Source organism: Saccostrea echinata, unplaced genomic scaffold, assembly GCF_033153115.1.
Source record: "Saccostrea echinata isolate AGI-Se365-2 ecotype Australia unplaced genomic scaffold, CSIRO_AGI_Sech_v1 ptg000081l, whole genome shotgun sequence".
Lineage (NCBI taxonomy): Eukaryota > Metazoa > Mollusca > Bivalvia > Ostreida > Ostreidae > Saccostrea > Saccostrea echinata.
The window spans coordinates 1,797,055-1,823,085 of NW_026889830.1; the positions used below are offsets into that span (position 1 = coordinate 1,797,055).

At 32.3% G+C, this 26,031-nt stretch overlaps 1 protein-coding gene across 2 annotated transcripts in view; it reads left to right on the top strand.

Moving 5' to 3' along the window:
- The first annotated feature begins 334 nt into the window (after positions 1-334).
- Positions 335-26,031, top strand: part of LOC133176703 (oncostatin-M-specific receptor subunit beta-like) — a 37,917-nt gene continuing 12,220 nt past the window's right edge. For both annotated transcript variants that reach the window (XM_061311772.1, XM_061311773.1), the window contains exons 1-9: positions 335-536; positions 4,322-4,451; positions 14,555-14,830; positions 18,161-18,296; positions 19,895-20,073; positions 21,813-21,949; positions 22,812-22,968; positions 25,600-25,691; positions 25,774-25,993. In XM_061311772.1, coding sequence (XP_061167756.1) covers positions 4,367-4,451; positions 14,555-14,830; positions 18,161-18,296; positions 19,895-20,073; positions 21,813-21,949; positions 22,812-22,968; positions 25,600-25,691; positions 25,774-25,993 — 1,282 coding nt within the window. In that variant the 5' untranslated portion in view covers positions 335-536; positions 4,322-4,366. The remainder of the gene's footprint in view (positions 537-4,321; positions 4,452-14,554; positions 14,831-18,160; positions 18,297-19,894; positions 20,074-21,812; positions 21,950-22,811; positions 22,969-25,599; positions 25,692-25,773; positions 25,994-26,031) is intronic.

Consider the following 26,031-nt stretch of genomic DNA (forward strand, 5'->3'; position numbering starts at 1 on the left):
GAACATGACCAGAAATAGGTGAAGTTCCACAGGGACCAAGAATGTGCATTGATTTGTGTTAACCAGACCATTAGACAGGTGATTAAAGTAATCATTCTGGCCAATTTACCTGTCCAGTGGTCACTAACAGGGGCAATGGGTGGTCATTAAAGACCATGCAGTTCAACTATCAGGTCTCAACTGTGTATCAGTCAGTGTGTGAAATAAAACTTTACAGACAGACAGAATAAAATATTTCAGGTGTGTAATTATAATATTCACAAGGTCTACTAGTCATGCTTCATTGTGCTTAATTCTTGTAAGCATTTCACTCTCTGTGAACAGACGTTGTTGGAATCTCGTTTATTGTGTGACATAACTAGAAATTGTTACATAGATTCAGGATTAAGGGGACTAACACCTGAAAATGCTGGTATTCTAAGAGGGTATGTAATACCTCTTTTGTGTTAGGAAGTGTTACTTTGGAAGAACTGATCAAAGTAGTTGTTGAAAACAGAAAGTGGATCATTTAATTATCCCAGTGGGTGACACCGCAGGTAGGTGTTCCAGTGTTTACATATCTGATTGCTCTGTAGATATTCATGCTGCCGATCAAATAGGTGGAATAAATTGAATTTCAGTAGCCGCAGTCAGAATTGGATGATCAGTTCAAGTGATTGTTAACAGTGTATTGGAAAGTACTTAAAATATATTGAGAGGGAAAATTGATAGAAATTTGTGATTGACAAATTTTTAATCTGATTAAATTGTGACTGTTTGCTGTATGGTTTAAAATTGTGTTAAAAGCGTTTTATTTCTGTGACTGTCCAGACTCAAGTTATCTAGGTGAATAATTGATGAAACGTGGTATGTACTTTTAATTTTTATTTAAATTTTAAACTATATAATCAAAGTGCATGTATATAGTCTTTTACTTTATATAATTTGATCGATTTTTTTCTTCTGTTCTTTGTATGGGCCATTAGCCTTGCATTTACGTAATGATGCATTAATTTATTATTATTTAAAGGGGGGAATTTTAAGTTTTGGTTTTAGTATACATGATTCCAAAATATAGTTGCATTAGATTAGTATGTATTTATTGGGTTATTTTGGTTTCAATGATGCAATTATATAAAATCTCTAAAATATTAAGAAATTGTAGATCACATACTTTCTATGATATCATGCTCAAATTTCTTCCTTTTTGCCAAAAATCACCCTAATAAATCTATATAATTTTTTATCACTTAATTAGAGGACATTATTGAGAAACTTTGAATGAAAAATGAAACTTTATGGGGCTAAACTTATTATTATAGGTATTACGAATTTTTAATTTACTGATCGTTACATAAAAAATTGTGAGTATGCCGACTCCTAGCTGTGTATAACATTGAAATATTTTCATAATTTTTTTTTAAAAAGTGATCTGTCCTTAACATAAACATGTTGTTAGTCCCTAACTTTGGATATATATATATTTTTTTTAATTATACCATCAAAAGTTTATCTTGTCACTGACAATTAACTTCATTAAAAAGATTGGTAAATTGAATAATACATGTAATTGCACAGATTTATCCTATTTTGGATAACCTTTTCTAATTAACTTTCTTTAATTTGATATAAAGAAACAACTTCAATGGGTTAGATATATTTTCAATATACTGCCATCAGGGTTGGCCCAGCTGAAAAAGAAAGAAAATCATATTTTATAACAGAAATCAATATTTATTTGCTGACTGTTGACTGTATAGTTTTCATTTGAATTGAGAAAAAGCTAATTAATTGAAATCATTTAGTATTTCTTGAATTTGTTGTCCCATGTACATTTGAGATATATTATCTGAATATTGCAACCTTCATGCATATGCATGACACAAACTTAAAAAAAAATTGATATATAAATGATTGAATTTTGATGTTGCCATCTCAATACTGAAATGATCTTGAAGCTTAATTTGCTGAAATGACACGTACATAATGAAATGTAATTGTGCCGACTACATTTCACCTAAAAAAAAAAAAGAAGGAATTTAAACAATATAATTTGAACAATAATCATTAAAGAAAGTATTTGTTAATGAAATTGCATATTTATTATTTATTTTTTTTTTAGAAAGAATGGGTAAAATATCAATGATGTACATGCACTTAAAAATGCATTGATAATACACTGTATATGATAACATGAATGTGAGGTCAACCCTTTTAACTGAAGAAGCATTTTTTAAATTCTCGAATCTGGATTTGTATTAAAAAAGTTATTTAATTGATATATGATTAATATTTATAGACATTGAATGTCACAATCAAAAGCAAAAATATGGAGAGAAACAGGATCTTTACTATGTTATATGCTACGACTCTGTATCATCATTCATAGGAAATGTAGTCCCTTAGAATATAGAGGGGGGAGGGGGGGGGGGGGACGGACTACCAAGGTTTGGGTAAAAAATAATGGCTGTGTATGTTGGATGCATGCAGAGAAAAGGGACAAAATTGAATACTTTCCCTTTTTATTGCTTGCAAGAAATATCAAATTATTGACATCATAGTTTTTCTCTTTGAAATTGTTACTATTATAGACACAGAAGGAATGTGTCTTTATATGATTTTATATGATACTTGTTTACATTACATGTTTATTGCTCGAACAGAAAAAAACCCTTGTAACATGCATTTTATATATTATTTATTAATTATTGAAAAAGTAGATATATTCTAGGTGTTTTGGTTAATATATTAGTGTTTCAATGAAGCTTCACAAGCAGTAAGCATTTAAAACAATTAACTACAGAATTAAATGGTGGAAATTAACTGAAAGAGTGGTGGTGGGTATTATATCCATAAATCAAATATTTCCTTTCAAATAAATCATAGCTTGATTTTTTTCATTCAATCCTTTTTACAAGAATGCAGATAAGAAAATTTATAAAATTCAATAATTTGAAGTAATCATCCCCCCTTTTTTAGCAGTTTTTGTTTGTTATTTATGTGCAATATTTATGTGACATTTTACATAGACTTTGTAATTAGATATAAGGAAAATGTTTACTTTCGAATTTTTAGACTATATGTAATTCTTTGTCCTGATTAATACAGAAAAAATAAAGAAACGTACATTTTTGCGAATATTGTTTTTATTTTGCTTATTATCAGGTTAGAAATATTGTAAAAATAAAGACAATAATTTCCTTCAAATGAAAAATATGTCTGTTTTCAGTTTTACTATTTCATAATAGTCTATAGATAATAGGATTTGTTGTGTCAGTGTTTTAAAGATAATAAGATTTGATGTGTGTTATCTTAATTATATTTTTTAAATTTCTTTCCATTTTAAATTATGCTCCATCAACATCACACAAATATTTTAGCTTTCTAATTGCTCCATTTCAATGGATGTCAACAAAACACATCATGATCAAAGTATGTAATTCAAATTCTGATTTAAAATAAATTGTATACCCATGCAGATACACTTTGAATTCATACTTCGAATGACATATCAAAATTTAAGTTTCAACTCTCATAACTTACATTTTTGTCATTTGCACAGGCCAATATGGCACTATAAATTGAGAACACATATGTCAAAGTAATTTAATTGGTCTGAGTTAGTTTCCGCTAGATTGCAGTAAAATGACGAGTAGTTGTAAGGCTAATCAGAAACACTACTGATACTGCGTAAATAATTTATTACTGTTTTACAGACAATACACCAATGTTGCATACATAAAATAATCTTTACATGCACAATCTCGTAGAATATATTAGGTTTAAATGATCTTATGTTATTTTTTACAGAAACTTGTTTAAAATTTAGGATTTATCAAGACAACATTTCATAAGTGTATAAGATCTGTTGTAAATTTAATAAATAATCTGCAATTAATAGAAGACGGGACAACTTCAAAAATGTTCCAAATTGATTTATTTTGAAGTGATATTGTCCATAACTTTGGATATATTTTGATAGATACATGTAAAAGTACTTGCCATATACATGTATAATATATTAAATGTGTTTTTCTTTTTAGTCAAATTAAGATATAGTGATTCTGAAAATTTCAAATTTATTTTTGACTATTAAACATCAAATTGTCAAAATATGTAAAATAGCAGGCCATATCATTTTAGTAACTCATTGCAGTTACATTTTTATAGATACCTCCATAATTTAGTTAAATTAATTCACATGATACTAATAGACCTAGAACTACAAAACAACATAATTGCCTTGAAATCACTACAGCATATTGTATCATAATTGGACAAAAATTCAGAAAATGATTGATTGATGCTGTACTATAAAGATTGATTTTTTTTTCTATTTTAGAGTGAAAAATCTGTCCTAACCATGTAAATTGATGAAGTTTTTACCATGCTGCTGTTGTCTGGGCTTTGTACAGTGTTCATTCTTCTGTATACTACACAGGATAGTCTTGGATTTATGTTTCAAGATGGAGGTTGGTTTGATATTGTTTTTATGGGAAAAAGTGAGACAAATTTGTGTGTGTGTTTGGTGTGTGTGTGTGTGTAAAAGGGGGGGGGGGGGGGGGAGGGGGGGGCAAGCAGGGTTTTCACAAAATTTTACTTTTTAGTAAAAAAAAATTCACATTTTCACCACTTTTACTTTTTTAGGTCACCTGAGCTGAAAGCTCGTGAACTTTTCTGATCACATTTTGTCCGTGGTGTCTGTCTGTCTGTAAAGTTTTCACATTTTTGACATCTCCGGAACTACTGGGACAATTTCAACCAAAGTTGTCTAAAAGCATTATTAGATGAAGGGGATTCAAGTTTGATCAAGTGAAGGGCCACATCCTCTTTCAAGGGGACATAATTGAGAATTGGTTAAAATTTGGTGTTATCTTTTAAAAATCTTCTTCTCAACAACCACTGGACCAGAAAAGTTGAAACTCATGTGAAATATTCGTTACATAGTGTAGATTCAAATTTGTTTAAATCATGACCTTTGGGGGTAGGGTTGGGCCACAATGGAGGATCGAAATTTTACATAGAAATATATAAGAAAAAAAATCTTCAAAAATCTTCTCAAGAACAGCAAAGCCTTGTTTAGTCATATTGATATGGAATCATCTTCAGGTATTGCAGATTCAAGTTTGCTCAAATCATGTATGCTAATACATACTGATGAGAACTATTCAACTTCATCAACTTTTTTGACCTTGACCTTTCCTTTGACCTTGACTTCACTTTTCTTAAATTTGTGTTAAATAAGTTTCAAAGAAAATTTTAAAGTCATACAAATTTTAAGTTTAAATCTAGGTGCTGCTTTTCTCTTCATTTATTGTATAAGTACAAACTAGTTGAGCTACAGTATCATAAGCATCTTCTCAGTACCATATAGGTTATGGATGGTTGGAGAAAAACATCTGTTTAAGATCACTTGGTCAAATGTCAAGGTAAAATAAATATGTTATTGCTATTACCATTACACATCTATCTATGCAATAATTACCTACATGAGGAGAGAATGCTCAATGGAAAAGCTTTTGATTTAGGTTAACTGTCAAAGGTCAAGGTTACTGATATGTCCATTGCACAGTTATGTAAGCTGATAGCCCACAGATACACTTGACACGTATGTCATGTTTCATATTTTTGAAATTCAGTAACTTGGATATTTGTTAATCTACAGACTTTATTAAGTAGGTGAAAGATGCTTAGTGAAAGTTAGGTGTAGATTTGGGGTCACTTAATTAATCAAAGGTCAAAGATTGTTTTAATTAAATTAAAATTATTGACCATTAGCAGATTTGTGATGCAATGATACAGGTATTTTTCAAGAAAGAATTCTTTTTATAAAAGATAGGCAAACAGTGTTTTAAGAGGAACACTCTTATAAAAAAAATTTAGGCTAGTTGGATCAGAAAAAAAAAATTGATGGCTCATGAACACACTTTTATATGACTAAAAAACTTGAGCATATAAGATTATAAGGTCAAAATTTATTCACACTGCAAGACACTGCAAAATGTCAGCTTTTCTAGTTCAGTGTGATTCCTGGATAATGAGGCCAAATTTTGAAGTTCATAGTCAGTGAAGATTTCAGAATGGTATCTGGCCAAAAAATGATTTCTCATTCAATGTCTATTTAGAAAAAGGTTTGTGATGAAGTTAATCTACAATGTAGGTCAGAGATGGGAAGTTTCATCTTAATTGGTACTATCAACATTCTGTATATGGTCTTAATAATAAATTGTGAAAATGAAGAGAAAATTGGGCCACCAATGCAGTATAAAGAGAGGAAGTGGATAATTTAATACCAAATTTACTTATTTTGTTGGCAATAACCTTTAGATTTCTGATTCTATATGTGATATTATATCATAATTATACAGAGTCCATACATGTGGCATGAGAAAAATCCAAGGTACAGAGTAAAGTGTTACTGTATATAAGAGAATAGTTATTACATGTATGTATTACAACTACAAAATATTGAATATCCTCTATATACACTGATTTTTATTACCTGTATGAAAATTGTAAACATAGATTTTTTTTAAGAACAATTTTGAGAAATTCTTTGGCTGTTTTAGTCAGTGTCAGCATGATTTATTCACTTTCTGTAGAGTTTTTTTTTATTTTCTATAACACTTTTTGATTAAGGAAAGGAAAATTGAGTTTTCACTACAAACTTATTAATTTCACAACACTCTTGTTATAAATTCACACTGTGAAAGTAATATTTTAAATTACAGTATTTCACTGTTAAAATGTAATGAAAATTCTTAGTATATAAAGAAATATTATAATTATCAGTCTGATTAAAATTAGATCCTTAATCTGCTCCTTAAAATTCTTAATTTGTTGTTATTAGCTCTTCTGAACCAAAGGCTGAAAGAGCTAATGCTATGGCGATTTGTGCAGTGTCCGTAAACTTTTTAGAATATGGTCCATATCTCATGAACCCCTTAGCCAATTTTTGTCAAATTTGTCTCATAGTATCCTTGGATCAAGGGCTCTCGTTTATACTAAAACTAGGGATGTGACCCTTAAACAAGGGGAGACAATAAAGAAAACTGGTTGCTAAAATATCTTCTTCCTGCAAGAACCACTGAGCAGATTATCACCAAACACACAAGGATGAGGATATGTTGTAGATTAAATATTCTTCAAGGCATCACCCTGGACAAAGGGCGTGGTCTCAAGGTCACTTCAAAGTTGGCCAAAAATTATGTTTTGTTAAAACTTTGATAGTTTGCTTATTATAAGGACTAGGATCATCAAATCTTGTCAATTGATGCATCTTAGGACCTCAAGTCATGTTGACTCAAAAGTAGGTCACAGTGACCTACTTTTTGAATTTTGCAAGCATTCATTTTTAGATTGATTTAAAGGCATATTTTGGACACTTTAAGGCATATGTCAACTGAAAAGGAGGTCACCCTGACCTACTAATTGAATTTGATGGCTAATCTTTTTCAAAACATTGAAGGTCATTATTTCAGATACTGAGAAGTTTAGAATCATCAAACCTCGTAAGATGATGTATCTTGGGGCCTTCAAACATATTTATCAAAAAGTAGGTCACAGTGACCTACTTTTTGAATTTTTCAGGCATTCATTTTCGAATTGTTTTAGAGGCATATTTTGGACACTTTAAGGCCTATGATCATCAAACTTTGCCAGTTTATGCATCTTGGGTCCTCGGAGAATATCAACTGAAAAGTTAAGGTCACCTTGGCCTACTTTTGAAGTTTTTTATAGCTATATTTTAATATTTTCAGGTACTAATTGACTTAGATTCATCAAACATTGTCAGTTGATGCATCTTGAGTCCTCGAAGTATATCAGCTGAAAAGTAGATCATCATGACTTACTTTTGAAGTTTTATAGCTATATTTAAATATTTTCAGGTACTAATTGCTTAGAATCATCAAACTTTGTCAGTTGATGTATTTGAGTCCTCAGAATGTGTCAACTAAAAAGTAGGTCACAGTGACCTACTTTTGGTTGATTCATCTTGGGTTCTCAGAGTGTTTTAACCAATATGTAGGTCATGATGACCTACTTTTGGAATTTCAGGGCTTTATCTAAATGTACAGGATACTTAGATGCTTCAAATAGAAGTGATAGGTTGTACAATTTATCAGAAGAGCGATTCAAGGCCCTTAGGCCTCTTGTATTTATTGGTGAATTTAATGGTGACAGTAATAAAAAAGAAAGTAGGACAGATCCGAGATCTAATTTTAATCAGATTGAATAAAATATATTGCAGAAGAGAAGTTTTTGTAGTTTACAATCAGTCTTCTTTATTAATATGTCATATGTGGCATTATTTAGATATGTTTGAAAAATGAAATGTCACAGATGCATTTGGAAAGTTCCTGACAAAAACTATAAAATTCAATTATACAGATTACACAGAGCTTTTGCTGTATGTACTGAGAAACATCAAAGTCTATTTTAGAATATGGCACAATGTGCACAAAATTATGTATGTATGCATTGCAGGAAAGAAAATGCTTTTCAGCTAATAGATTTTCTTGATTTAAAAAGGACAGTGAAAAATTATCTTTTTTAAACTTAATTGAGAAAAGATATTAATTGCAACATCATCTTTAGAACATGTAGAATATGAAATAAGTTTTTTGTCAATGTTTTTGACATAATTGTTTCATCATACACACAGAAGTAATATTTATTTTTGTTTTATTTAGTCTGTGTTTAGTTTAATGGCCTGTCTTTTGGAAACTGCCTGTTATGATCAAGTCTTTGGGTCATTGTCATGTGTCTGTCTCCCAGTCTGTCTGCCTAAATGTGTGTCATTTGTTGTTTGTAACTTTTTTCACAATTTCAAGTTCTCCTCCAAAACATGGGGCCAATTTCAACCAACTTGCCTCAAAGCAATCTTTTAGTGAAGGGGATTCAAGTTTGTTCAAATCGAGAGCTACATGCATGTACAACCTTTTTCAGAGGGAGATAATTAACAATGAATATTAATTATTTGTTGGGATCTCTCAGAGAACCACTTGGACAGAAAAGATGAAACTTTTATTACATGATAATTTCCTTACATAATGTTGATTCAAGTTAATTCGAATCATGGCTACAGGGAAAGGGTAACAGAAGACTAAAATTTTATATGGGAATATGTAAGGAAAAAGTTCAAAAATCTTTTTCTCAAGAATGGTAGGGTCATGATTATAATCTCATTAATGTGCAAGTTGCCCCGATCCTTAACACTTATCCAGATTTTCAAGAGAGAGAAGTTTCAATCCCTTTACTTTTTCATTTACCATCACAAAATCATCTTTCTTAAATTAATAAAGAGGAACTAACACATGTGTCACCTGCATTGTAGCTTAATTCATTAAAGATGTAAATAAATCTAAGTGTAGTTAGCTATTTATTTACTACTAGCATGATAGTTCATGCAGGAAAAAAAGAGCATCCACGGATAGTGTTAGACTGCGATAGAATCTTAAAATCAAAGAAAATATGATTCCCAACCCTAAAATGAATAATTAAATTGAAATTATTATAAATGATTATCATTTTACTTTTACTTTACCTGCCTCTCAAAATACAAAAGACATAAGTCAAATACTGTCCGGGGTATTTTGCAAAGTAGGTCAAAGGTCAAGGTCAAGTGGATTGTAATGCTGGTATTTTTCCTAGCATTTTATGACAATCAGTGCACATGCTAAATAGTAAAGGCTTACCTCTTTTATGTCCAGAGTGTGCTTTATATTGGCACTTTTAATTACATGTATTTTGTAAAGGTCAAAGTTTAAGGGTCATGAGGTAAGTAACCATGGTAATTTACAAAGGCCATAGTGCCAAGCAATGTATGTGTAAAATATAAAATCCATATCTCTGACAGTTCTTGAGATACATGGTGTGACATATGGACAGACAGAAAGAGTGATCCCTAAGTGTTACTCTGCTCTGCAGGCGACACAAAAAGTAACAAAACTAAACAATATTGTTCAACCATTTGATCATATGCCCCATGTAATTTTTCTCTAGTAGATTTGAATTGGAATTTAATTACAAAATTTAAATTCTTCTCAAATAAAAATGAAAAGTTTTTAAAAGTATGGGATGTCTTAAAGGTGCTTGGACACAGATTTGAAGTTAATATTTTCTCAAATTTTCTGTATGATTTCATGACTTATATGTTGCTATAGCATTTCATACTAAAATATAATAAAAATCTTATTTCATCTCGAAGTTAATTGAAACTTCAAATTTCTGGATGCGTTTGATTGACACATCCTTGCACTTTAACAAATTTTAATTTTGTTCTTAATACTTCGGAAAAGTGGCAATGTTGTTGTGTATTAATGAAAAATATTAAAACTATAATCCAGAAAATTCAGAGTAGAAATGTTCGAAAGCAAAACCCACTCACAGTATTGTCAGTCCGTGCTCAGTGGTGTGTGCAGAGTTTAACAATTGAACACACCGGGTGAATTGAAACCATTAACAATAACAGAGCTCGTGCCCTATTTACAAAAACAGTTTACGTTTCACAGGTGTATTCAATTTGTTAAACTCCGTACTCAACACTGAGCACAGGCTGACGATATTAGTGAGGGGGTTTGCCTTCGCACATTTCTACTCTGAATTTTCTGGATTTTAGATGTAATGTTTTTCATTAATACACAATAAAATCGCTTCTTTTCTTAAATATTAAGGATAAAGATAAAATTTGTGAAAGTGCAAGGATGTGTTAATCAAACGCGTCCAGGAATTCGTAGTTCAAATAATTTTCAGATGAAATAAGTTTTTAATTATATTTTCGTGTGAAATGCTATTGAAATATATAAGTCATGATATTATACAGAAAATTTGAGAAAATATTAACTTCAAATCTGTGTCCAAGCACCTTTAAGGTCGTTAAACGTACAAGGTATCAAGTCTTCCCAATTTTTAAAACTTCCGAATATGCTTTAAGGGAGAAGTGAAATCTCCCTGAATTTGTGGTCTAGGTTGATCCCTGAATCTTGTTCAGATTCAAATTTTAGCTAACCTGAGCCAAAGGCTCAAGTGAGCTTTTCTGTTTAGCTGACTGTACAATCTTGTCTGGGCTGCAATTTGGCTATGGAGAAACATTGTTTATGACCCGAAGGTGTTTTCTGACTTTGATCCAAGAATATTCTAGCAAGTTCAAGGTCACTGGCAGAAAACATATAAAATTCTTGTCCGGTCTACAACTTCTTAATGGAGAAACATCGTAGGTACATACCTCACACAAAGATTGCTTATGACATGAAGGTGTGTTATGACTTTGACCCTTGGTGACTTGATCAAGTTAAAGGTCACTTAGAAAAATATCTAATTCTTGTCTTGAACATATCTTGCAGTGGAGAATAATAGAGGCTCACACTTATCATAAATATTGTACAAGACCTCAGAATTTGCATTTACCTTGACCAAAAGTCAAGGTCACTGGCCGAAAAAAGTGTATTATTTGTGTCTGGGCTTTAACTTTGTTATGGAAAATCATTGGAAGCTCATGCATTCTTGGTAAAAAGATTTTTTTATGTCTTAAAGGTGTGTTATGACCTTGACCCATGGTTATGCCAGCAAGTTCAAGGTTGCTGGCTGAAAAAGTATAAAATTTGCTTCCAGTTCATTATTCATAGTAGAGACATGTAAGTATTTCAGGTTGAAATTTCAAACAGAGATTCATTCATATGACCCCTTGGTGCTAGGGTGGGTCCACAATATAAGCTCAAAACATCTTTTAAAAAATCTGATGAAGAACGGCGAGGTTACTTAGTGAGTGTTGTGGCCCATGGGCCTCTATTATAGTAAAGGATTTATTTAGTCCCCTACCAGTGAAACAAGAGGGGACTAAAGGTTTCTGTATGTCTGTCCATCTTTCTGTCCCTCTGTCAGTGTGTCCTGCATGTTTTTCCAAATTTTTTTTCTAAACACTCACAGATATTAAGCTGATTTTTGGTATGTGAGTGTACCTTGATGACTTACAGATAAAATTTGCATTTCAGTTTGCGTCAATGATTTTTTTTACAGAATTATGGCTTTTTTAATTTTTAAGGAGAATTAGATTACATTGCTGGTAGGGGACTACTTTTGCTTTAGCAATACTCTAAGAATGCAATGCTTGTTGTTAGATTTTGACTCTGGGAAATAAAAGACTTTTGATTAAAAGAAAAAATTCTTTAGGTTTGCTTCAAAGAATACAGACATGGGTCAGTGTGTGATCGCACTGCAATCTTCCATGTTCTATTACTGTACATGTGTCCTGTATCAGACCTATAAAGCCTAATTTTTTGTTGATCTCTGAATATGTAGTCAGAATTTCTCAGGTGAGGTCTGACACAAATGGGAGATGGAATTTATATAACCAGTGTAGAAGGAATTACAATGGTGATTAAAATGCATGTATAGAAAAATATATAATCCCAAATTAACTACGTTATTAACATAATATGGTAAAATAACTAGAAACAATGAAAGAATTTGATAATTAATCACAACCACTGCACTCTTAGAGATTAATCATTACATTTTAGTGAAAACCCTTTGTGAAATTTTGAATAAATTGTTGTTTGAGCTAAGCAGGGCTTGGTTTATATTTAAATCTCAGGTTTTTATTAGGTCACCTGAATCACTCAGGTTACATATTGTTATCTGTTTTTGTCCATCACTATGCATCGTCCATTTTGCTTTAATATTTGAACATTTTCAGCATCTTCTCTGGAATCACTAAACTGATTTTTTAAAGTAATTTGGCAGATAGCATCTATGGGTGAAGGGGAACAACAATCATGAATTTTAAGGTCCCTGCCCCCTTGGGGCCTGAGGGGTGGGTCTAAAACCATCAAAATTAGGTCTATCTTCTAAAAAATTCTTTACTCTTGGATATCAATTAGTCAAACTGTTGGATAATTGTAAGAAGTATTGAGCTCTCTACCAAAATTGTGAAATTCAAAGTCCTTGGGTTAGGTATTTTGATGTTGAATATAATGAAAATGCATTGTTTCTTTGATAACCTTCTACTCTGCCCATAGGTATTTAACAAACATACCTAGTGCATGGTTATGATGAGAAAGGGTGCCTCTTCCAAAATTGTGAATTTCTAGGCCACTGGGTCACCTGGGTTCTGATGTTAGAATGGGGCTCTATTGATTTTATAGTGAAAATACATTATTACATTGGAAATCTTTCTCTCTGCTCCAGAATATTAAGCAAACAAACTAAATGCAGTGTTATGATGAGCAAGGGTGTCTCTTCCAAAATTGTGAAATTAATGGTCACCAGGGTCAGGAGTTCTGGTGTTGGGGTGGAGCTCTATTGATTAAATAGTGAAAATACATTAATTCTTTGAAAATCTTCAACTAGGTGCATAATTATGATGGGCAAATGTGCCTCTTACAAAATTTTGATTTTCATGGCTCCTGGTCATAGGTTCTAGTGTTAGGATGGGGCTGTGTTGAATCTGTAGTGAAAATGCATCATGGTATTTTTACCAGGTTTTTTGAAATAGTGGACCACTCGATCAAGTGTTCTGGTGCTGAGCAGGTTATTCTATATATTGAGCGAAGTTATTCTCCATTTCTATTCACCTATGATAATTAATCACAGTGACTATAAATAATGTAATTGAAAGGTCAATTGAATAAGAGATTTATACATGAATTTTTATTTTATATAATTCTATGATAGTGACAAATTGGGGCAAGCAAAGGGATGTAATTAGATTTACTTTAAGATTTTTTATTGAGTACTAGACTAATTATTTTGTTGGTCCCTGATCATTCTATTTCTCTTGCTTTTGGGCAACATAGCTTCATGCTTCAGTTTATTTTGTTTTATTTTTATACCCCCGCTCCGGAGGAGAGGGGGGTATACTGTTTTACCCTTGTGTGTCTGTCTGCATATGGTGGGATACATTTTTGTGAGAATACGATGTCAACTTCCTGTTTATCAGTGTGTCTGTCTGTACCATACATGGCAAAATTTGGTCGCAGTTTTCTCAGCAACTATTCATTGCAGAGGCTAGAAATTTTAGCACACTCTTTGTGAAGGCATGCCATATGTTGGGATTCATTTTTGTACGAATCTGATGTCAACTTCCTGTTTATCCGTGCATCTTTCCATACCATATATAACAAATTTTGGTCACAGTTTTCTTAGCATCTACTTATCGCAGATGCTTGAGAGTTAAGCACACTCTTCGTTTAGGCATGTAATAGGGCGGAATTTATTTTTTTACGAATCTGATATCAACTTCCTGTTTCTCCCTGTGTCTGTCCATAAATGAACTTGTGTATTTACATCAGAGCGGGGGTATTATTAAAGAGCATTTGCTCACAGACTTCTTGTTTACTACAGTGTTGTATCAATATACTCAGGTGACCGTAAAGGCCCTTGGGCCTCTTGTTCAGGAAGTTAACAGTGCATGGTATTACTTTACTTTTGACTGTGGGTTCAGATTTGAAGTAGAATTTATGTTTGTCTTTATGTGATAAAAAATTGATAGAAAAATATGTTATCATGCATTACATGATAAAAAATATCCTATCATGCAATACATTTACAGAATTATCTATGTGCATTTCCATAGTGGTTGTTCCCAATGACCCATATGTCTACATTGGAGATGATCTTGTTCTGTCCTGTAACCTGACCAAGCCATTAGATGAGGACTCCAAGTCCATGTACTTCACGAGGAACAGGAATGAAATAATTCCCTCTCAGTATGTCTCAATTGTCAACTCTCGCAGCATTAAACTACGAATGCCTATCCTCTCTCCAGAAGACAGTGGAAACTACATCTGCAAAATCAACAAGACCAAGGGGCGGACAGAGGTGATTGGATGGCAGGTGGTCAAGGTTGAATGTAAGTGTGATTAATAAAATCATGTATATGTATTTTAAAACAAATTTGATAGCTTTTTTTTGTAAAATAGAATTTTTATCCCCCTATACCTCCCACACAACATTTTGGGGATAGATGAGTTATCATATCCGTTAATTTGTGTGTCTGTCCAGTGACTTCCTGCCCAAGCTATAATTTTGTTATACAGAAAGCTAAGGTGTTCAGACTGGTACAATTTAAGATTGCTCATAAACTAAGGATTTGTTGTAATCAAGTGCCAAACACCTTAAATAAGGTCAGGGTCACTATCTTCAGAAGAGTAAATTTCCTGTTGGATATAATTTTCTAATGCTGGGATTGTAAAACTGAGAACTTAACACAAATGTTGCATCAGAGGGTTAACATGTTGGTTATAATTGTAAGGCAAGCTTCTTGGACAAGGTCAAGGTTGCAGAAATAAAAAAATTGATCTAAGTTTTTTTTTTATAGAGACAATATTTAATTATACCCCCCACAAACGAAGTTCAGGGGTATATAGGAATCGCCTTGCACATTCATCTGTCTGTCTATCTGTGCAAACATGTCCGTCCATATCTTTCTAACAGAAGAACATTAGATTCTACTACTTCACACAAAGATTGTTCATGACCTGAGGGTGTGTCATGACCTTGACCCAAGGTCATTTGGGCAAGTCCAAGGGTACTGAAAGAAAAAGTTCATGATTCGTGTCCGGTCCATATCTTTCTTATTGATAAATTTGGTTGGTGAGTTCCCATTTTACACAAAGATTCCTTATGACCCAGGGAACGACATTAACGGTTGTCCGATTGCCCGTGACAAGTAAATTCTCAGTTCGGGCAAGTGAAATTGTCGACATACTTGTCCGATCGGGCAAGTGATTTTTTCTCATACAAATGTACATATTCATTTAGTTTACATTAATTTATAGATAAAACAATAAAAACACTTGATTCCTGCCACGCACCTGACTGACAATGTTTTGCATTCGAAATTCCTTGGTAGCATTTCTGGATTATACCGTTCATTTAAAAATCGAGTTTGTTGTTTTCTTTCGTAGGAAATACACTCTACGCCTAACAAAATTTTGTTAACTTCTTATTAGTAAATTAGATTATTCAAGCACAGAATATAAGTACAGTGTAACACGTTGTATCCTGATCGTAATATGTATGTTTCGTAGCAACTATCTTCCTTAAGGGTTGCTTCACAGTTATCGCTGAAAATCACGAATAACAAAATGATCCTACTGCAAATAATATGATATAATTCTCTCACCAAAATTATTCTATGAGGCCAAAATAAAATTATTGTTTGTTTGGAATTGCCTCCCGCCTCATTGAAATGACCCCTCCTGGCAAAATTTTATTGCCCAAAAATAAGAAGAATACAAATATGATATTTAAAAAGGAAATGGAGGGTTATTGCTGCATGGCAGTGTGTGTTAACAGGTTACATTTACAAGTACAGCGGTGTACATTTATCACATGTACAAATGCAGGATCAAAATTTTTTCAGGTACCAGGTAGCTCAACTTGCCAAATTGACAATAGTGTATTTCGTCACATCTTTTCTTTTCATAACGTTTGCAGTAATAAATAATTTTCATCTTAAGTTCCATCCTAATTTTGGGCAACCAAGTTTTGCATTCGGACAAGTCAAAGTCTGAGATCACTTGCCCAAAGGGCAAGTGAATCTGAAAGTTAATGTCTATCCCTGTGACCTGAGGATGTGTCATGACCTTAACCCAAGGTCATGTGTTCAAGGTCATTGACAGAAAAAGTTCATAATTCGTGTCTGGTCCATATCTTTCTTATGGAGAATAATGTTGGGAGTGTCCATTTCACACACAGATTGCTTATGACCTGAGGGTGTTTCATGATCTTGACCTACTCACTGTAGAAAAAATGTATAAATGATGCATCCGTACTTTCCATTAGAGAAATACTTGAAAAATTGTTATTTATTTTTTCAATGTAATAAAAAACAATGTTATTATTAGTATTGATGTTTTAGTAGGCTGATCCTTAGTTTCATTCATTAAAAAAAATATGATGGGCAATTACCTGTAAATTTTCACTGTAAATGTTTAAACAAATTGTGAACACCTCTTAGATCCATCAAATACTAGTATTAGTGACTTGGCACCTTCTCTGGAAAGGGGTATTTGTCCAGTTTGGACGGTTCTAGTTAGTTTTAAAAATAAACAGTTAAACATAATAGAATTGGACTACAGACATTGCTCTCCAAAATGAAAGGTGTTTTGAAAATGTCAGTACATTATATTAATGGGACTTTATTTATTAAAGTTTTAACTTTAATATCTTAAACTCACAGATATTCCAAGGTTTTTTATTTTTAGGTGTCAAGGTTTTACGGCAAGGTAGTATAGGTTTGTAATAGAGTTTGAAGGATAAATTGAGTTCAGTGGATTCAGTTTATGGTTTGTCTAGAATTTAGGCTGTCTATGCGTAAGATTTTAAATTGATATTAACATAGCTAATCAAGGTAATGATCAGGTGTAATGCATATTATTTAAGTGTATGATGAATATCAGGATAATAAAATCCCGTCAAGAATGTGGAAAGTCTTTAAATCAGATTTGAGATGTTTGATGATGTATTTATGTAATGCATAAAAGAAGGAAAAGATAAATCATGCAATAATCTGAAATTCTGAAAGTATTAAGACAACTTTTTCAAGAATATAATTCAACAGTCTCTCTTAATGATACTCAAGATGGTAGCATATATGCCAACTTAGGGATGGTAACAAACTTACATACAGGCTAACTTTTGAAAATCCCCATGTAGGGTTTAAATTTCTGTGTAACAACAATTTTTAGGCTATATATATATATATATATATATATATATATCACTTTTTAGCTCACCTGAAAGCTGAAAGCTCAAGTGAGCATTTCTCATCAAAATTTGTCCAATTGTAAATAGTCTTGAACTTTTCACAACTTCATCTTTTTCCCCAGAACCACAGGCAAATTTCAACCAAACTTGCCATCAAGCATCCTTGGATGAAATTATGAGAAAGCCTGTAAACACAAATTTGATATTCTTATCCTGATTGATAAAATATGGTGGTAAATTAAGAAACTCAGAAAACTGGGGGGTGAACTTTTTCAAATTAGGATTTTAGGTCAATTTTGCTTTCCCAAATGGGAATTCAAAGTTGGATTGAGCTTAATTGAAGGGTGAAATCAGGAAGATTCCAACTAAAGTGGGAAAATTGGCATGTATGATGTGGTAGCTTGAATTAATTGTCTTTTAAATGCTTTAAATTTTACATCCGTAAATTATTTTAGATGCATGTTTGTAGATGAACCACAGAGGGTAAATAAGGATGACATCAACTGTCGGGTTTTCAACTGGGAGAAAATGAATTGTACGTGGAAACTTGGTGTGGATTATCTCCACATGGAGGATATAAAAGTGGAGCTAGTGTGGGCAGTGGCGTAAGTAATATCATTAAACTCAGAATCTCTATAAAGAACTTAGTTATGAGTGCCTGTAATAAAAAATGTACTGGTACTGGAATCACAGTCAATTTAGCATGCTTAATTAATTGGTACCAAAGCATGACCCCCCAGAACCCAAACTCCATCTTCAGCTAAAAATAGAGCATGTATCTGAATGCCTCGTACATGTATAATTAATTTACACTTAGTAGAACCTTGACGAAATTATTCCTTTGATGAAACATTCTTTCAGTATAATTGGTTCATGAATTAATATTAACCAATTATAATTGGAAGCACTTAGTGGCTAAAGAATAATAAAAGATTAATTATTTTTGTACATTAAAACATTTTAAAATTTGATTTCTTTTTCATGAACATTGTACGCATCATTAGATTTTCTCTTGTTTTCATGTTGAATATATTTTAATCTGCATTATTTTTTATTTTCATGAAAGCCAATTTTCAAATTAGTATGTCGATCACCATCATTGAAGATCAGAGGCAAATTGGTTTATGGCCATTTGCTGTTTACAACTTTTGATCTTAAGGAAAAAGATACTAAATTTGGATAGTTTAAGCCAAGGCTAACATCAATCTAATACATGCATGTATAGGTCAAGACCATTCATCAAGTTCTATAGGGGCAATTAGAACTATGTTGTCATCAGACCATCACGGACAACATTTTGCAAAAACATCCATGTTTGTTTTTTGTGGATTTTTTTCTTCTTAATTTGATAATCCATGTATTAATGGCTGATTTATATAAGCATAAAGTTTCTAAGAGTCTGAAGCAGAGGAAATTATTACCGTATAATCCCTATTAACCGCCCCGGGCACTTAGAAAATTGCGAAAAGGGGGCAGTTATTTTGGTATTCTCGTTATAATATTTAATGTCATATTTTAACTTCAAGAAATCTTTTGAAAAAAAAAATAAATTCAGAGAACCACTAAAAGATTGTCTAACTTTCCTTTAAGTTAAGATAATCCACCCAAATTACACTTAATGGTTCATTTTTCCACCGAGAAATTAGAGAATACACAAGGAGAACAAATTTTGTAGGTAACTTTCACTTTCAGAAATACATAAATGATTAGGTCGATCTAAAAATCTTTCACTTTCAGGAAAACTTTACATACGAGTTACCCAATAACCAAGTTTCATTTTCACTTTCTTCAAATTTTGGCGGACTTTCGATATGCTTCTAGATGATTTTTATCACTGAACAGGGGGCCCTTATTTCCCGACAATTGAAAAAGACCTGGGGGGGGCGCTTATAGGGGCAGGGACGGTTAATAGGGATTATACGGTAATTGTCTTATGTATTGACTTGCAGTTTTAATTTTGCCTTGTTTTATTGGCATGTAGTGTTTGTGCAAATACAGACTAAGTAAAGATATACATGCATGCATGTATAACTTGGTGATGGTTTATTTTTGCTGTTGGGGCTAATTGGTTACAGTGATAATTTCATGGTAGTCTCTTATAGCAAGAATTTAGTAGGTATGTTAAATGCAGCAAATTTTTACCATCTAAAATTGTTTGGAAATGCCTTTGAGTGAAAAATAATATGCATCAAATTATTTTCAGCTCAGATAACAAGCAGTATGACTGTCCACAGCAGACAAATACTTCCTGTGTTTGGGTTTCGGACAACAGTAAAGACCGTCTACGGTGGAACATGCCATACAGTATGGGAATCATTGTAAAGAATGAGAAAACCGCCGATCAAGTCATCACAACTTTCAATCAGAACACTGAGTCTATTGGTATAATCTTTTTTCAAGGTTAAGCCTGTCCTTTGACAGATAGTGTTAATTGTTCAGGCTTTCCCTTCCATATGTCCTTTATGTTATCATATTAGCTAGTGTCTACATGTAGGTCATATCTTTGTCTCTGAGGCCTAAAACAATCAAACCTTGTCCATTGACCTCAACCAAAAAAATAGGTCACTGTTTTTTTTTCATTTTAGGATTTCTAGGATATACATCGTCAAATTGTGTCCTGATCATATTTTGCACACTGTGAGGTCCAAGACTATCAAACTTAATCAGTTGATGCGTCTTGGGGGAAGGTGTGTGACAACCAAATAGTTGGTCATCATGACTTCTTTTGGAATTTTATGGTTATACAAAAGTACACATGCATAATCAACTCACGTCAGACCATATCTTGCCACACTATGTCAGTTGATTCAGCTTGGTTGGAAAGCATGTTCTAGCTGACCCAAAAGTAGGTCATGGTGACCTCATTTTTAGAATATAAAGGTTATCCATAGAAAAATTGTACATGTAATTGGATCAATCTTTTACACTGTGAAGTCTAAGAACCACCAAACCATGAATTTTATTACCGTAAATCTGGAAATTTTTACGTTGATATACTTTTGCAAATCTGGGTCAAAAAGCTGTTGATTAATTTTTACGTTTCAAAATTTTGCGAATTGACATTGGTGCTGAAATTAAAAAGCGCTTAAAATTTTCATAGCAGTTTATAAGTTAAGCATGTACATACAATATTAACCGATGCTAACATTCAATAATCGGATTATGAATTACGCATGTACATACAATAAATTACGCATGTACGTACAATACTAAACAATGCCAATGTTCAATAATCAGATAAAAATATTAAAAGAGATAAAACATCTAATCTATTTAAATTTTTCATAACATTTTAATAAATCACACATGTACATAAAATATATAAAATGGTGTCAGCTTTAACTAACCTTTAGATAAAAAATAAAAAAATATTGGATAAAAATATTTTGAATATTTTGAAAATAAAAATTGTTCTTAGATAAAACAACTGACCTCTCTTTCTTAGAGAAAAAATTTAAAAGAGACATACTGCCCGTCAAACCATCGGATGATATTGAATGTAGTGAAGGCATTCTCACGCACGGATTATCACGGGTAATAAGCTTGTAGTATAAACAGGTTTCTTGAAATTACCACTGCTTACGAACACCTGTTCATCTTGTTAAAAATAGCAATTTTTTTGTTTTCGTTTTTTTTGTTGTTGATTTATTTTTAAGAAATATATTTTAGCGAATACAATGCACTCGCAAATTTGCTAAAAATTTATCTACAGTAAAAATTTCCAGATTTATGGTATTATCTTTTCCTTCATGACTCTTTCAATAAGTCTTATGACAAACAAACAAAGCTTTTTTCTGTAAATTATAGAAAACATCAGGTATGTTCTAGGAACTTTATTCTTGTGTAGTTCCAAATGACAGGGTCGAAGCTTGTGACTATGAGTATGAATAAATAGATATGCATCATGTAGCTTCAGATGGGCATATCATATAACAAAGAAGTGCACTTTATTAAAATAATCAACATTTTGTTTTGTCTAATATGAGAATCATGTAAACGATATAGAAATTTCATTGTGGCTATTTCGGAAAAATTCACAGGGACTTATATTTATACTTACTTCAGGCTAAACGTACACTCGGATTCCAGATTTAATATGAGTGAACTATATTCTCTTACAGTTCAGCCAGACAGTGTGACAGACGTGGATATCAATCCTAATAGCACATGTATGAACATCCAATGGAATCACTCTGACAAGAACAACCGCAAACTCTACAGAGTTCAGTATAAATCCCAATGGATGGAGGCAGCAGAGGTATGTCGAACATGAAAAGTATTCCTAATACAATATACTTAGATGTAACATATTTAGTCCTCCTTTCTGACAGCTCAGTTTTTTGTTATTTTTGGCACATTTACTATTTTGCTGTATATGATTTTAGTTTATGTATTTATCTTTACCGGTACTTGTTATTGTATTATCATGTGAGGTCAATAAATTTTGGCAGTAAAATTTAGATTCCTACTGAAAAAAGGACTTCTACAGTATCATTCTTTAAAATTTCATTTCAGCCATAATAAAAATGTTCCTAAATTCATCCCTGCCCACCCCAATTTTTTACTCCCGCCTCGATTTTTTTATTTCTGTTTTTCTTCATCTTGACTATGATAGGGATTGAGATTAAACTTACCATTCAACTTTCATTTAAAATCCCATGAATGTCTGCATGAATTTGACAGCAGACAAGATGGAAATAGCTTTAATATGTATTAAACAATGATCATTGGTTGTGAAAGATTGGAAAGGATGTGTAGTAAAAGATATGTACATTTAAATGGATCACCACTATGACTTTTATTTGGGCATAATAATAATAGGTAAATCTGCACTGATTGATCAGGTCAACAAAAAATCTATAGAATGGAAGAAATGACCTTTTTTTTTTAAAAAATCCAACGCTTTCCTCGATTTTTCAAAAAAATTGGATGAGAATATAAGAATTTTTTATTATGGCCTTACTTGCATGGTTATTTCATCAGGCGGATGGGGATGAGAATCTAAGTATATTTTTATTATGGCCTAACTTTGCAGAACTTAATGTTAAACTGAAGGTAATTAATGACCTAGAGAAGTTGCTGCATTATTGTGTCATAAGAAAATAAGATTTGTTTTACAGGAAATTGAGACAGAGAAGGAATTTGTAGTTATTTGTAATTTAAAACCTCACACGTGGTACACAGTGGAGATCCAAGCTCGACCCCTGACCTCCCGTGGCAAAGTGACAGGGTTCTGGAGTGAGGTTGTGGCTAATATGGAACTAACAAAAGAAGATGGTAAAGAACTATATATGATTTATGAATATTTTTGCCCCAATGAAAGTCAAATTTTGAAAATTTCTTGAAATGTGCTGAATTGTATATATTGTATGAAAATTCTGAAATAACAAAAAATATTGTGGTTTTGAAGTAGGTTTAAATGGCAATTTTTGTTTCTGTGATATCACAAGCTATTTGGATATTCCGTTATTTTTAAGAAATCTAGAACAAAACAGACAAAATAAATTCAATTTTGACTGTATAATTTACAGAGCAAAAACCAGCCCCATAGCAATATTCACATATTTCATTGATATTATCTTAATACACAAATCAAAAAATTGAATTGGAGCAGATAATGGTGCAAATGAGTTAGAGCAGACCTGCGCTTGGTGACTTTCAAGCAAAATATCAATGCAAAACGCACCCTTTTCTCTAAAAATCATTGAAATTTTGAATATACTTCATTTTCTTAATGTCATATCTAACATATCGGGCCTTCATAAGAAAATCTTTAAACATTCTCAAGAACAGCTAAACCTTGATTGGTCATATTTATACATGTATGGAAGCATCCTCAGATAGTGTAAATTCAAGTTTGTTCAAATCATGACCCCCAGGGATAGGGTGAGGCCACAATAGGTGATAAAAATTTTACAAAGGAATACATGGGAAAAATCTTCAAAAATCTTCTACTCAAGAACATCAAGGTCATGAGTAGTCATATCAAATCGGAAGCATCATTAGGTATTGTAGATTCAAGTGTGTTCAAATCATGCTCCAGGGCATAGGGCAAGGCCACAATAGAAGATAACATATAAAAAAAATCTTGAAAAATGTACTTAAGCCATGATAAGTCAAAGATATATGGAAGCATTCTCGTGTAAGTATAGGTTCAAGTTTGTTCAAAGCCCCCCCCCCCCCCCCCCCCCCCCTTCCAACCACTTTTGTATGTAAACTTTTCAAAACTGAACTGATTTCTGCATTTTCGTAGTCAAAGTGCTCAGGAGAGTGATATGGCCCACGGGCCTCTTGTTTGAAATTTGTGTGTAGCTCAGTTTTGAAGAAACTATTCAAGATTCATACCCAACTTCATATGCTGAAACATTGATTAAAACTATTCAACTGCATTCAACATTTTTGGAACTTGACATTTCCTTTGATCTTGACCTCACTTTTCTCAGTTTCAAAGAAACTATTCAAGATATTTTCATCACCTTCACTATTCCTCATTAAACCTAATTTTAAACAAAGAAGCAAGGTGCATTTCTTTTCATGACGTTGCATTACTAATGAACCCTGGACTGGGCATTCTTGTCCTATGAACATATTTCTAGTTATATTTTGCAGTACAGGCAATTGTAATGCTTATATTTTTCTTTCTTTTTTCCTCTTTCAAATAAGGTTACAAATTATGATAATGTCTAGTTTTTTGATACATTCTTCTTTAAAATCATTCAGTAAGAATAATGATGTTACATAATTATGATGATTAACTACCAATAAGTGTCTGCCTTGCCTAGAAAGTGATTTGCATTTGGATTGTTCTCAGATTTTTTGTGATGGTAAATTAATCAAATTGGCACCAATCACTGATACTTTAAACAATTTTTATCATGCAACCATTAAAATAATGACTTTAACATCCGACAAAGAATAATGACTTTTAAAAAAGTCTGTATAAAACTTGATTGAAGAGGGGGAAAAAATGTGAGTTGTGGCTTCCAATTTCTTAATGCCTCATCAATATAGTTGCACAGTCTGCCTGTCTCCATTTTAAATACACTGCGCATCATCTTGCATTGGGATATGGAAGTATCATGCTTGACCGTGACAATTTAATGTTCATGCTAAAAAAAAAATGTGAGGAGGATGAAAGACCTCTAAAAGTAGGCCTTTAAAACTTAATAAAACATATTTTACATTCACACTGATATACAATGTATATGTATATCAAAAACGTAAGAGCATTAAAAATGGAATTTGTCATATACAAGGTTTGAAGTTTAAAAACCTTTTATTATGATTAGAGCATGAACAGAATTTTTGTACAGACTGTGTATATTCATGACACCTTCCTTTGATTTTATAAACCTCTGAAAAAATCCCAAACAACTGGGCATGTTAAATGCCTTTAAATCTTGTGGGTGTCAAATGCAAAATCTATCACTTAAATTTGTGATGCATTACAGCTGAAATTTTTTTATAGCATCTTGAATGTTTAATTATTCTTGTCACAAATTTCAGTCATCAGGATTATATACTCATTATCATAATGTTTTCCTGCCTCTAAATTAAATACTTTAAAGGAGATCGAAATAATCATTGGGGAATTAATTTCATTGTTAACAATTAGCAAAGAAATTAAATCCCAATATTTTTTTTATGTCTATATATTGAATAGGATTACTTTTGAAACAACAAAATTTAATGCCCACAAAACCTTTATGAATGACAAATCAACAAAATTTTATCCCCATGAAAATTTGTGCTTCTCCAGTAAGATGATAACTTGCTTTCCATTTTTCCCACAATATATTTTATTCTTTTTTTTATGGGAGATGTTGTAAAGCATATGATGTTTTTCGCTCATCTAAGCTTAACGATTCTGATCAAAATGTACTTTTACTAAGACATTTATTATTTCAGTGCCATCCGGAGCACCTGATGTGCGTTTGGGAAGTTACGCTGAATATCCTTGTGGCTTGAGATTTTGTAGAAAAATTATTGTTTACTGGAAGGTAAGTTATGACCATTATTATGGATTAACTATATACCACAAAATCTGAATGAATTGGAAATGATTGTATTTTCCTTTTTCAGCCTGTAAAGAAAGACCAAAGCAATGGTGAGATTTTACACTACCATGTGACACTAAAGGATCTACAAACAGGTATATCAATTCCTAGAAGCATAGGCAACGTTACTAACCATGAGTTCAGTGTAGACATCAACCATGCTTATGAAGTCCAAATTAGAGCTGCTACCAAAGTGGGCACGTCAGAACATTCAGCGTTGGTCTACATTCCTTCCCAGAACAAAGGTAATAGGACTAAGTTTAGTTGTTGGTTTTTTTTTTTG